The sequence below is a fragment of the Leptonychotes weddellii genome, chromosome 11, assembly GCF_054177405.1.
Source record: "Leptonychotes weddellii isolate Sample4059 chromosome 11, ASM5417740v2, whole genome shotgun sequence".
Lineage (NCBI taxonomy): Eukaryota > Metazoa > Chordata > Mammalia > Carnivora > Phocidae > Leptonychotes > Leptonychotes weddellii.
The window spans coordinates 8,842,610-8,856,061 of NC_138379.1; the positions used below are offsets into that span (position 1 = coordinate 8,842,610).

The 13,452-nt window shown below is 60.9% G+C and overlaps 1 protein-coding gene across 1 annotated transcript; it reads right to left on the reverse strand.

Annotated features, from left to right (window-relative positions):
• Nucleotides 1-4,790: 4,790 nt before the first annotated feature.
• On the reverse strand, nucleotides 4,791-12,323 carry SAXO4 (stabilizer of axonemal microtubules 4). Its single transcript, XM_081798014.1, has 13 exons — nucleotides 12,101-12,323; nucleotides 11,534-11,651; nucleotides 11,109-11,262; nucleotides 9,959-10,087; nucleotides 9,286-9,349; nucleotides 8,691-8,803; nucleotides 8,266-8,325; nucleotides 8,041-8,127; nucleotides 7,599-7,712; nucleotides 7,423-7,517; nucleotides 5,627-5,791; nucleotides 5,087-5,168; nucleotides 4,791-4,903 (listed from the first exon to the last, which is right to left on the reverse strand). The coding sequence occupies exons 1-12, from the start codon at nucleotides 12,207-12,209 to the stop codon at nucleotides 5,099-5,101; spliced, it is 1,278 nt and encodes a 425-aa protein (XP_081654140.1). The 5' UTR covers nucleotides 12,210-12,323; the 3' UTR covers nucleotides 4,791-4,903; nucleotides 5,087-5,098.
• Nucleotides 12,324-13,452: the final 1,129 nt, after the last annotated feature.

Consider the following 13,452-nt stretch of genomic DNA (forward strand, 5'->3'; position numbering starts at 1 on the left):
AGCCTCTAAGCTTTGTTCTCAAGCCTACCTGAAGATTCTGTGAGCTCTGAATTCCTTTTACTAAATTCCTCTTCTTTTTTTTTTTTTTTTAAGATTTTATTTATTTATTTGACAGAGAGAGACACAGTGAGAGAGGGAACACAAGCAGGGGGAGTGGGAGAGGGAGAAGCAGGCTTCCCGTGGAGCAGGGAGACCGATGCGGCGCTTGATCCCAGGACCCTGGGACCATGACCCGAGCGGAAGGCAGACGCTCAACCGACTGAGCCACCCAGGCGTCCCTTAATAAATTCCTCTTCTGCTTACATTAGCTAACGTCTGTTTCTGTTGCTTGCAAAGAGCTTTGACCCCTACCGTGCGTGAGCAGACTTCAGCCTGTGAGCACTAACAGAGCCCCATGACCACCGTGGAGGGTCCACTGTCCCATGCTGCAGGGTCTTCACTGTGGTACCCAGGGGTGCCCACACTGCCAGGTGCCTTGTATATGCTCGGGAATCAGTTTGCCCATGTTCTTCAAAGCCAGCCTCCTGCCCTGGGGCCAGAGCCCTCCAGGAGAACGTGTCTCTGCTGCAAGGCTCTTATCATGGGGACCACACCTTGTCATTGGGGCCATAGTAAGGATGCTGGGGTCCAGAGTCCCATAAAGTCTTTTCTGAACACTGCTCCTTCGGCATCTCACCCAGTCTCTCTCTTAGGATGGGTGGGCTAGACCGATGCCCCTCTGATCTGTCCCTTTACCTGCGGACCTCGGAGGAAATACACTCACATTCACACACACTCGCATATCCCTTCAGCATATCCTTCATATCCCATATCCTTCAGCAAAAGAAAACAAAGCCCCATGTTTGGCTGGCTGCAAATGCCATGACCCGGCCCTGCTAGGAAGCTTCTAGGCCTCCACTTCTGCCTACTTGAGAGCCCCATTTCAGTGACGTGATGGGAAAGGCCTTGTGTTCAGAGCACAGACACCCGAGCGTGTGCTCACCAAGCTGCATGGCTTTGGAGGAGGTTGCTTCCTCGCTGGCCCAGATTACTTGGTTATCACAAAGGTTTTCCCAGGAGTGAAGCTTTACGGTGCCAAGAACTTGCCCTCAGAGCCCTGTCTGTAGCAGCATCCGGTCCCGTGAGAAGCGTGGAGTGTCTGAATGCCTGGGAGACCTGGCCAGCCTCCTCTGACCTTGAACCGAGACCCTGGAGGGGTGGGGGGGGGCTTCCTGGATCTGACTCCTCCTCTACCCTTGCATATTTGGCTGTTCGGAAAATGTCCTTGAGAATGGGTGGCCCTCCGGATGGTCAAAGAAGAAGGCGGGGATCGGATTCTCATTGTCAGGCCCTCCATCTGTCTGGGTGTAGCAAACCCACCGTCCTCCCCACGCAGGCTTCCTGCCACCCCCTCCCCCGGGGGGGGGTCCTCCAGGTCCACAGACAGATGCCTTCCCCACTGGCCAGCTGTCAAGCCCGCGAGCTGGTGGCTCTGCGCATCACCACGTGACCTGGGCCAGGCAGTACCTGTCAACGTCAGCTGCCACAGCTCGGCGACGGGCAGCAGCCTCACACGCGTCCACGTGCGTCCGCAGTGGGGCCCGAGAGCGTGGCATCCAGCGCTTCTCCCCGACCTGCTGTCCCACTGGCCCGCGGGGCTGCACACCCCCACACCACGGCTGTCAGCGCAGCTCCCACCTGCGCCCCCAAACTTCCCCCGGAGGGGGGCCCCCCGGGGTTCTCGCTGAAAAGCTGAAGGCCCACGGAATATTCCCAGCACCCAGCAGGCTGTGGGGGCTTCAGAAAGCTAGCAGTCGTCATTGTGCACCCCACCACAGTTTCTAAAGCATCTGTGGGGAGGGGAAGGAAGCTTCTGGTAGCAGCTACATTTGGGCACCCACTGCGAGTGACTCGCTTCCACGCCCAAAGCCTGGCTTCCAGTGAGGGGACAGGTGGGCCGCCTCCAGGAGAGCCTGGCAGAAGTTGGCTTCGGGGACACGACAGGGGCAGCCTCGGCCTCCCCGTGAGGCCGTACAGTGGGTCGCCTGACCCAACAGGGGGCTGCTCCTGGAGAAGGGTCCTGAGGAGGCCTGTCCAGGGCCAAGCAGGAGGAGGCAAGAGCCAGAGCCTGTGACTATGTCAAGTCCCGACTCCTAGCTGGGCCCCTGTTCCCTCTGTGCCAGAATCAAGGCAGCTACTTGTCGCCCGCAGAGCGCTTTATGCCCACCATCCTGGGTAGCCCACAGCCTGGGTCCTGCCACTCGCTTCTGCTCAGAATGGTCAGGTGGCCTCGCAGCCCAGCGCAGGAGGCAGCCTTGGGTGTGGAGAGCCGGGAATGAGCCCAGGCAGTCTGACCCCAGAGCTCAGGCCCCGCCGGGGGGAAGAGAGGGCGCTGGGCTGAGGCTGGCTGGGGCCTGACCGAGGACTCAAGTCTCAGAAGGGCGAGGCGAAATGAAGCCCCAGTACCCACGCCCACACTCACCCGACAGCAAAGAGGGGGAGTGACAGGGCAAAGGCCTTCGCTTCAACGGAGGGTTCAGCAACCTCAGTAGCCACAGGGTGGGGAGTATCCACCCCTCCTGCCCTGGGGACACAGAGTCCCCTAATTGAGGAGGAGGACAGAGAAGGGCTCCTTAGCATGGTAGGAAAACCTAGCCAACCCGCCTTCCCCATGGGCTTGCCCACCTCACAGCCTCACTTGTCCGTCCCCGCTGACCCCCGACCAGGCCTTGAGCTGGCCCCTGCACTGTGTCCTGGCCCACAGCCTTGCCTCCTTCAGCCCCCACCACTGGCCATGCTGCCCATTTCAAGGGCCAGCTCACACTTGCCCTCCCCCACTGGGCCTGCCCCGAGTAACTCAGTGGGGTGGGCAGAGGTCAGGAAGGCGGTTATGACTCGGAGTCAACTCACATCCCCCCCCAGGCAGCCGCCACCGTGGGCTCCCACGCCAGCCCTTACCAACAGGCGCCCACCCACAGCCCTTGCTGCTGTGTGACCTGGGGCGAGTGGCTCCGCCTCTCTGTGTCTGTCTCCTCATCAGAAGTTGGGAAATTCATGCTCTGTACCAGGCAGGAGTTCCAGAACCACCTAAGCTAGGCAATGGCCCCACCTTCCTGCTACCACATGCCCTGGGTCACCCCGTCCTTACACAGTCCTTCGGGCTGGGACCCAGGATCCAAACGGGGAGGCTGGGATGGGCTGCCTGGAGAGGGGCCGAAGGGGGTGAAGGCAGGGGCTAAAGGAAAGAGAAGGGTGCTGCTCAGCCCCCTTCCCTCGGGTGCGGTCCAGAGCTCCAGCTCAGGAAACATCATGGGGTGGCCCCAGCTCACATGGCCTGGAAACGGGGTGCAGGACAATGGGAGGCGGAGGAGACCGAGAAAGGGTGTGATGAGGCTCCAGTGTCCCCAACACCATATCCCCTACTGAGTCAGACAGAGGAGGGGTGAGCTATAAAAGGATACTGGTGGGGAAGAAGGACACGGACACGTGCAGTGGTGTGTGTGTGTCTGTCCGTCTGTCTTGTACGTCTCTGCACATCTGTTTGGGTGTGTCTGTGTGTCTGTGTCTAAGCACGTTGCATGTCTGTAAGTCTGCCTCTGTGTCTGTGTGTCTGTCTGCATGTACAAGCGTTCGGGTGTTTTGGTCTCCAGCGCGCTTGTGTTAGTCTGTGTGTACTTGTCTGTTGGCACGTACGTGTTAGCACGTGTGTCTGTGTATTTGGGGGGGACTGTGGGCGGGAGGGGACCTGTCCATCCCCTCCCCCACCTCCTCACGGCCAGGCCACAGTTGGGACCCAGGCCACAGTTGGTAACTCACCCCTAACGCTGGAGGCCATGGACCTGCAGGACCCACCCACAGCCTGTGGGGCTGTCACTGGGTCGGAGTCTGGCTGGGTTTGCAGCCGAGAGACTCTGTGTCCCCTCCTCCCCTCCTCCAGGGCTGGAGCCAGCTGGAGCCACCCACGTCCCACATGGATCCCCAGCCAGGCCGAGCGAGGACTCTGCCACGGAGGGGGAGGGGGTGGGGGGCAGCTGCTAGACCACTGAGTCTGCCCCTCAGCATGCCGGCTGGCCTGGAAGGTGCTGGAGACATCCCAGCCTTGGGCTGCGGCTGCCTCTCTACCCTTAGGACCTCAAGCAACTGAGGCACACTCTCTGGGTCCAGGTTCCCCTTTATAAGACGAGGAGCTGGTGCTGGCGGGAACACAGCATACGGTTGTGTAGTGTGCACTGTGCAAATGCACCTGCTGGAGGTGAGGGAAGGCACTGAGAGGCAGCCTGAGTTCCGCCCTGCAGGCTGAGGGACCCTGTGTCAGGCGGCAGCGTCTGGAGGAAGGGATGCATTCTTCCCACAAGAAGTTTGCTCTTTAGGGACTGTGCTTGGGGGTGGGGGGAATCCTTGTTCTAATCCTCACAAAAGGGCTGCCCTGAGGCACGAGCCTTTTCAACCAGCCCCTGCCCCTCCCTGGCTCAGTGTAAAGGCGTCCATCTGTCACAGACCCTCGTCCGTCTGTCTCTAGAGAGAGATCTCTGTGACTGCCTGCCCCTCTGCCCCTCTCTGCCTCTCCCCACTCTGTCCCGCCTGCTCCCTGCCAGGGCTCCTGGCCTTCCACACCGACTGAGCACTCAGCACCAACTGTAGGAGACCCCCTGACAGGAGGGGAATCTGTGTCCTTGTCCCTAGTGTCACCGTGAGTCCAACCCGACCTTCCTGACTCCAAAGCTGGCCCGGGGCCCCTCCACTCCTGCATGCTCGCCCTGCACCACCCCCCATCCTTTTCCCAGCTCCCCTGCCAGTGACTGGACACATGGGCCGCTTCACTGCTCTTTATTTCATTAGGAAAGTAGTCAGGGGAGTCTGGGCAGGGACGGGGTGGGGGTAGGGACTGTAGCCGGCTCCTGTCCTGTCCGTTGGGTTGGCAAACCTGGAAGGAACAGAGATGAGACCCGAGGGGTTCCCAGGGGGAGGGGGCTTCAGTGCACTCCCCCAGCCCTGAGAGCCCCACCCCCCCGGTCTCCCACCCCTCACTCTGAGGCTGGGTCCCCAGCAGGGCTTGCTTGACCCAGGGCTGGGGATGTGGGGCTGGCCCATGCGGGGCGCCCCTTACCCAGTCTCAGGCTCAGTTGGGTGTCATGAAGTAGCTGCTGTGAGGCGGGGCTTGGTAGAAGGGGTCCACGGAGATCAGGGTTCTGCAGGGAGGGGAGGGGTGGACGTGAGGGGGATGTGGGGCAAGGTGGGACCTGCTCTTCTGCCTGCCCCTCCCCTGGGGCAGCCCTCAGCCAAGCCACATTCTTTGCCTGCCAAATCTGGGCCATTGTCTTAGAAATATAATTTTTGAGGAATTGAATTGAGCCGAAAGGAGTCAGAGTGAGGCAGAACCACAGTCCATTCAACTCTGTCCCCACCCCCCCCACCCCGCAGCCTGGCAGGGAGCAGGTGTGGAGCCGGCCTCTGGGATGGGAACGAGGCGTTGGGGGGGGGGGCGGGGGGCAGCCATGCAGGGGGAGGGGTCGCTGGGGAGAGAGCCGGAAAAGCTGCGAGCAAGCCAGAGAGAAGAAATAGGCCTCTCAGACAGACGGAGGGAGGGAAGAAGCTGGGGAAAGGCCTGGATGCCGCAAAGGACAGAGCGGGAGGGAGGGCCGGCTACCTTCCCACGTGGGGGTGCAGGTGCTGTAGGCTCTCCGTGGGGTTGGGGGTGGCCTCCATGTGGGTGACCGGCTGGTTGAGGGCATAGCCTCCGTGCTTCTGCGGCTGGATGCCACCTCGAGTCCAGCCTTCTCGGTCCAGACCCTTAGGGATATTCTCGAAGTACCTGCAGCACGGGGTGGGGGCGGGGGGGGCTGTTGCTGGTGATAAGCTGGCCTCCACCCACCTCTGCAGCCTCTCTGCCCTTCTTGGACAGGAATCTTGGCTCCAGCAGAGCACACATGGCCTCAGATCCCTCCAGCCTCCTTGCTTTTGCTCATGCTGTGTCCTCTGTCCTGAGCCCCAGTCCGCTTGGGGAATGCTGCTCACTCGGGAAGCCTGCCCTGGCTCTGCCCCGGAGCTGGACGGCCCTCCTTCGCCCAGCCCCCTGATGCTGCTCCAGCACTGGGGAGCCGAAAGGACGGTCTGCGCGCCGCCTCCCTCCCTGGCCCATGAACTTCTTAGGGGTGGGGGAGTGGAGACCCTGGCTCATTCATTTCTCTCTGGGCATTCCACTTTGCTTCCATTTTGCTGATGCTCCCTGAGCACTGGGCCGGGTTCTGAAAGGGCCACCGATGAGTAAGATGTGGGCCCCGCCCTTGAGCTTATGAAGTGGGGGTGCAGAGAGGTACATGAGGAAGTCAGTGATTACAACCCCTGGGGGAGGAGCCGTGCGCCTGACTCCTGGCAGGAGCTCGGGAAAGCCGACAGGCGGGCGGGAGAAGGACCCTGTAGACATGGCTGGGGCCGAGGGTCTGCCGGAGCTGCCGGAGCTGCCGGAGGAGGGCGTCTGCCCAGGGAGGGACAGGGACACTGTTGTCCCCCGACACCCAGCGTGAGTCTCTGCCCCTCCCCCTCCCCCCTCGTGGGGACTGGAGCAGCCACCTGTGTCACGGACCTGTGATGTGGCTCGGTCGCCACTTCTCCCGTCTGAGCCTCAAGGTCCCCATCCCAAAGAGGGGGGCCAGCCCCAAGGAAGGGAGGCAACTTGGGAGACCAAGGAGTGGGGGGCCAGTGTCCTGGGACACAGGTGACACACGCTGACACAGATGACAGATGTCGTGCAAGGAGGCTCTATCCCAGTCCTGCAATGCCCTCCCCATCCAGTCCTGGCCCCGGGAGTCCTCCCCATGGCTCTCGGGCCACTTCCTCCTGGAAGCCTTCCCGGATGCTCAGCAAAGAGCTTACTTTCTTGGGAACCCAGAGCCCCCCCACCATGGACTGGACGTAGTATCTTCGCAGATGCCACGTTGCTCCACCCAGACGCCCTTCAGCCCCTTATTTGTTCCCTGCCCACCAGCCTGGGCACAGCATCAGGGAGAAGCGCAGAGGTCGGCTGCCCTTGGGCTGCTGGGGCTTGCTTTGCCTGTAGCAAGGAGGTGTCTGGGATTTTAGTATGGTCCTCGGGGACTGCCCTTAACTACTGACCGATGGCTGTGGGGGTACCAGTCCCCCAGCTCGCTCTCCCCTTGGCCAGGATCATTCTGAGTCGTGTGTTTGCACTGTTTTCTAGAGCCTCCCCATGGGATATCTCTTTAATAACACGCTGGCTTTGGGCTGCCTTCCTTTTCCCACACAACTTCCCAGCTCCCCCACACTCCCCAGTAAGAGGCTCGCGCTCAGATCCTTGGCTCAGGGGCTGCTTCTGGGGGATCACACTAACTCAGTGTTGGTCTACTTCACAGGCTGTAAGCTCATCACTTGTCCCAGTGTCTGGCTTCACAGCCCTGGATTTGGACAGCGAAGGGGGGTGCTCACCCTTGGTTGTAGGTGGTCAGGTACCGATTATCCATGTCAGGGTCATAAGGGTTCCGGAAGTAGCTGGGGTTGTTGAGGCTGAACCCCGAGGGCTCCTGCACCAGAGGTACGGAGGGGACTTGTGAGGTCAGGAGGGGGTGGAGATTTGGGAGTGGGGCTGGGCACCCCAGCCTCACCTTGTTCCCCACGGTCTCCCGGCCCAGCAAGGTGACGTTCGTCTGTTGCATGCGCTGCGGGGGCTGGAACTGCCGGTGGCTCATGCTGCTCGGTTCTGGGCCAGGAGGGGGCACCTGCAGGGGACGGAGCCACAGAAAGGCAGTGGGTGGCCAGGGTGAGGCGGCAAGGACAGAGGGAGGGCAGGCAGAGGCACACGCGGCCCCAACTTGCCCCCAGCCCCAGGACCTCATCCTTACCCCTCCAGGCACACGGAATTCCCTGGGTCAAAGACACCCCTCACTTTCCAGTTCCTGGGCCTTCGCCCCTCCCCTGGAGGGTCCAAATATCCTGATCCTTCCCATCCTTCAGTGCGCAAGTGCATCTGCGTCCAAGGAACCTCCCTGCCCCCTCCCGTGGGAACGCCCCGGCTCTGAGGGAACCCCCCCACCGAAGGCCACTCACTCTGGGGTTCAGGGTCCTCTCCGTCACCCGGTTGTAGCCCGTTTCCCGCTCGGAGCCTCTGGCCAGCACAGGCAGGAACTCGTCCCCCTAAGGCCGCAGATGAGCCCCTGGCACCAGAGCATAGCTGCGCCTCCCGCCGTCCTCCAGGTACTGTCCCAACTGCCCCGAGGAAGGACCCCAGGCCCTGGGATCAGACCGCCCTCCACCCCCAGCGGCTCAGCTTACATGAGGGTGGGGCATGGGGAGGAAGTCGGACCTGGTGACACTCTGGCCGGGGAGGAGGACCTGGAAAGAGGCCCACAGAAGCACGTCAGCCCGGCAGAGGCAGCTGCCCCGGGGTCCTGAGCGCAGAAGGGGCTCACGACACGTGCGTATGATTGGGGTAACCGAGGAAAGGAAGAGTTTGGGGAGTAACGATGCTGAGTGAGAACCAGCAGGCCAGGGCCCTCGCCCAGACTCTGAGTAACGTTGGCTCTGCCCCTTCTCCTCTTTGGACCTTAGTCTTCTCATCCGTAAACTGGGGGAGCTGGACCAAAGCAGTGGTTTTTACCCACACTCGTTCATCTCGTGTTTGAACACAGGGTTCGGCAACTCACACATTTTAAGCTAGAAGTCACCCTGAGATTCTAGTGGGCACAGGCCTGACTTACCGGGTCCCCAGGGAGGGCCTGGGAGGGGGGCTGGAAGACAATGGGGTTCTTGGTGGACTCTTCGGTGAAGCCAGTCTCTTCTTTGGCGCCAATTGATTTCTTCTGCAAGAGATCTGCAAAAGACATCCCCCCTGTGCTACCCGCCACCCCGGCCACCTAGCCCTACCCACAGGGCCTCCTGAGGCTCAGTGTCCCAGCCACTGGGGAGGGAGCTGGCTCCAAAGATCTGGACGCCTGAGCTATAGGATCATGGGCACCAGGAAGACTCCAGAGTTCAGGACAGAGAATGAGACGGGAGAGGAGGAGAAGAGAGGTGCAGGACGGGCAGGTGCCAACAGGCCGGGAGGCGGCTGGGGTCAGGATCAACAGCCCTCCTAAACCAGTGAGTCGTCCTTCGGCGGGGTTGGCGTTAAGGCACAAGTCCCCCAGGCTGCCTCTGTATCCTTCTTTCTTTCTGCTGGTGCCTTCTTTGTCCTGCACCAGCTCCGTCTGCATCCCCCGCACCCCCCCCCCGCCCCCCGCCACCGTGTCTCTCCCTGTGGCGGGGGGAGGGAGGTGTGGTCGGAGGAAGGCATGAGCTCAGACATGTGCCTACCTAGCTGGTTTGAAGGCTCCTTGAAATACTTGGAATTGTACTCATAGGTCATGAAGCGCGGGTCCTGGAACACAGAAGGGAGAGCACTGGGGCCCGCGAGGTGGACCAGGGCCCGGGGCTGGTTGGCCACAGTGGTGGCTCTTCAGTGTTCCCAGCAGACCTGCGTGGTATAGTCCCCGAGGGGAGGCCGAGGACGGCAGGCCCGGCACAGATCCCTCTCTGATGGGGCAGCAGAACCCCACACACTCCCGGTAAGTTCTCCTGTGACAATGAAGCCCGTCCCACCCACACTGGACTCCCAGGAATAAACATGGGACCCAGGCACCCAGACGAAGAGGGGACCCAAGGCGAGCAGAGAGGCTAAGGCAATACAGTAGGTCCTCCCGCCACACTGCACTGCCCAGAGCTCAGGGAGTCTGGATGGGCGAGGGGAGGGAAGGGGCCTCTGGGGTTAAGTCCTAAGACCTGAGTAAGGAAGCCCCTGCTGACCCCGTTGATGCTGTCTTGGAAATACCAAATATCCTTGGCTCTCCCCAGTTTTTCTAGGTACTCTGAGCCCACATTTGGTTGGCTTTTTGGGCGAGTCAGAGCAGTGCCGGTCTCCAGGAGGGAAAGGAAGTGGGTCTGGCCCCTCTGCCCCGCTCACAGCCCTGACCGGGGGCTGCCCACTCACATGCCGGGCGTTCTCCCACTCCATCGAGCCCTTGCCCTGCAGCTGGTGGAGCAGGGGCACGTCCTCGGGCTCCAGCCCTGTGATGGCCTGCGGCCCATAGTCCTGGGGGTCAAAATGGACTTTCCTGACCTGGGAGGAGGAAGCGGCCAGTCACGCTCCAGGCAAAGGGATGGCAGTCCATGTCTTGACTCTGCTTCTGCCCTTGACCCCTACAGAGTATCCGTAGCCCGAGGGGTCCCTTGACAATGAAGTCCAGTCATGTCCCCCCTCTGCTCAGAACCCTGCAATCATCCCATTTCACTAGGAGTAGAACCCCATGGGCTGACAGAGACCCACAAGGACCCTGGCTCCTTGCTTTGCTCCAGCCACCTGCCTCCTTGCTATTCTTTGTCACATCAGATACTCGCACCTCAGGGCCTTTGCACTTGCCATCTGCACTGCCTGGAACGCTCTCTCACATCACTGCACGTAGAGGACACTAACTTCCCTTGAGTCTTTGACTCACGTCTCCACAGCAAGCTCTTTTCCCACCCTCCTGGCTTGCAGTTGCAACCCCTTCACTACTGCTTCACCCCTTGCCTCTTCCCTGTTGCATTTTCCCCCCACACTTAGCACCTTCATATGTAAAAGAGATGTTCAGAACATATCAGTTGAATGAATGAATGAATGAACGAATGAATGACTTAGTAGAATACATTCTACTGCTGGTGATAAGGATGATGATCATAATGACAATGGAATGAAGAAGATGGGGACAACAATGACAAAAGCAAACGTGACATTGGTGGGGAGGATGGTCATGTGGTGTTGGAGATGTGGATGGGATGGTAGAGACCATGGGATGGGGATGGGGATGGGGTTGGTGTTGGGATTGGAGATGGGGGTGGTGGAGGTGATGGCAGGGACAGGGATGGGAATGGAGGTGGAGCGGAGGTGATGGTGCATTCGGGGATGGGGACGAAGGTGACACAGGTGAGCAGACTCGCAGCCCGCATATGGCTCCTCAGCGTCCAGGCATCTCAGCCTTGACCAACTCTTGGCAGGGCCATCCCACCCTCCTGGAGGGATCCTCACCCTCTCCGCCCCCTCGGCCCTTCCTCTACCCCAGCCTCGGGGCCCCCCTGTCTCCTGATCCTAGCCCAGCACTGACCTCCTTAGTGGGGGTCGCCACACTGGGCTTCTCCCGCGAGTAGCCAGAGCTGGTCTGATGCACGTTCCAAGGCAGTGGGTACTTGCCATCAGGCACCTCCAGGGGGCGGTAGCTCTGATTGGTCACTGACTGGAAATTGTGGCGGACTTGTTCCCTGAGGGTCGAGCAGGAGCCACCCGGAGGCTGCAGTGCTTATCTCTGGAAGCTGCCCACTTCCCTCAAACCTCTCACAGATGCCTCAGGAGTCCGCCTGCCTTAGGGCCCCAGGTGGGTGCCGTGCCCTGAGTGCCCCCGGACCCCAGACCTAGGCCAGGCAAGGTTCAGGGTCCCCATGCATGGAGCCCGAAGTCGGTCCGATGAGCTCCAATGGCCCTGAGCACTAAGGCTCAGCGGGGCAGGGAGGGAGAAGGGGTTGCAGACCTTACCCCATGGCTGGGTTGTCCAGGGCATCGAGGTTGGCGTGGTAAGAGACCACGGGCCGGTAATTGGATCTGTAGCTTGTGCCTTCGTGGCTGCCCATGCGGGGCCTGAACTCCTCCCGACCTGCCAGAGGGGAAGCCCGTGGGGCAGGGGAGTGGAAGAACAGTGAGCAGGGCCTCCCAAGCAGGGCCAGCCACATCCCCCCCACCCCACCCAGGGCCCAGGGGTCCTCGGGATGGAGAAGGCATAGAGCCAGGGGCCGGAACAAGAGAGCCGTGAAAGCCTGGCCCTTCGAGATTGCGGCAGCGGGGAATGGAAAGGATAGGGGAGGGACAAGGTCAGTGTGGCAGAATCACAGGATGGACTCGGGGGAGGGGCAGCGGGGCAAAGCCAGCCTGATGGGACAGGCGTGGACACGGTCGTTGGGGGGGCTCAGGGATGGATCGGTTCAGCGCACTGGGGTCCCTCTGAGCGTGTGTGGCAGGGCACGGGGCTGCCCCTCCCACAGCGGGGCGACCGCCCCCCATCCTGGCCCGCGTCCTAGGGCGGCTCCAGCACACAGGGGCGCTCACCGTAGGCGGTGCAGTAGCTAGTGGCATAGAATTTCAGGGGATCCGTGCAGCCCCCTGAACTCATCTTCACATAAGGGGAGACAACCCCCAAGGGGAGTTTCCCCATCATGGTGCTGTGGGGCAGGGCCCCGGGGGGGCGCCTGGGGAGGAAGCACAGGGAGCCCCATCCGTTCAGCAGCCCCAGTCCCCGAGCCCGTCTCAGGCTCAGGCTGCAGAGGCCCCGGAGGCGAAGCCCGAGCCCCACCCAACCAGGGCCTTCCGCTCGGCCCCGTCCCTCTCCACCGACACCCAGACCCCAAACTGAAGGAAGGACTGGTCATCGTCAACACGTAATCATATACACTCATTCCCCCTTCCCCACAGCTTGTCATCTCCCCAGTTTACAGCCAGGAAACTAGGATGCCAAGTGATGAAGGATGAGCTCACGATGGGTGTGGGGAGCCAGGATTCAGGCCCTGGGGTATCTGACTCCCCGCCCCGGATCTTATCTTAATCCCCTCCTGGCCTCCTCTGGGGACTGAATGGACAGACACCCTCCCAGCCCAGCCCGGGGCTCCTTGTCCCTCCCTCAGCTCGCTCGGGGGCCTTGCTGAGGGACGTTGGCTCGGCCCTCCTGGGGCCCACCCGCAGCGGGCCCCACCCTCACCTGCCCTCTGCTGTGGCTCTGGGGAGAGGCTGCAGGGGACAAGAGCTGCTCCAGGGAAGCCCAGGCCTTCTGGGAGGTGGCCGGGCCAGGAGAAACAGTGTGTTGCCTGGCAACCAGTGCCTAGCAACAGCGTCCCCACGCCTCTGAGGCCCTTCTAGGGCCAGGCCCCACTGAGGGGCCGAGCTGGCCCAGATGAGGGCAAGGTCCTGCCTCCTTGGCCCCCCCAGTCGCCTGCTTCCCTGGACCAGGCTGGGCATTGTTGCTGTCTTCTGAGTGACAAGAAATAAAAGAGAATCTCAAACAATCACTCCTACTTATTAAGTATCCACTTCTCAGCAGACACTTTATATCCTTTATGGCCAGTCCTCTGAGCGGCTCCTCCAGGTGGCTATAATTATCCCTCTTTCCACGCGGGGAAAATGAGGCTTTAGACAATCAGTGTCTTGACTGGCCAGAGATCTCGAAAACAGAAGGAAAGAGAAGAGTTGAGACTCAAACGTGGGTGGGCTCAGATCCCACTCGTAAGCCTCTCGGGGAATTATCCTGTTCCCTGTGTCCTGCTAGAGCCAGATCGGTGCCAAGCTCTTCCACACACACATTTTTTTTTAAGATTTTGTTTATTTATGTGTCAGAGAGAGAGCGAGAGAGAGAGTGAGAGAGCGAGAGAGAGGGAGCAAGCGCACAAGCAGGGGGAGCGGCAGGCAGC

What these genes read in the sequence shown, in the direction of transcription:
- SAXO4 (XM_081798014.1), bottom strand. Translation starts at nt 12,209, where the DNA reads ATGATGGGGAAACTCCCCTTGGGGGTTGTCTCCCCTTATGTGAAGATG. An exon ending in CTGGACAACCCAGCCATGGG is followed by an intron (nt 11,263 to 11,533) that starts GTAAGGTCTGCA and finishes CTCGACCCTCAG; the next exon opens with GGAACAAGTCCGCCACAATT. An exon ending in TCCCCATGCCCCACCCTCAT is followed by an intron (nt 8,128 to 8,265) that starts GTAAGCTGAGCC and finishes CTGCGGCCTTAG; the next exon opens with GGGGACGAGTTCCTGCCTGT.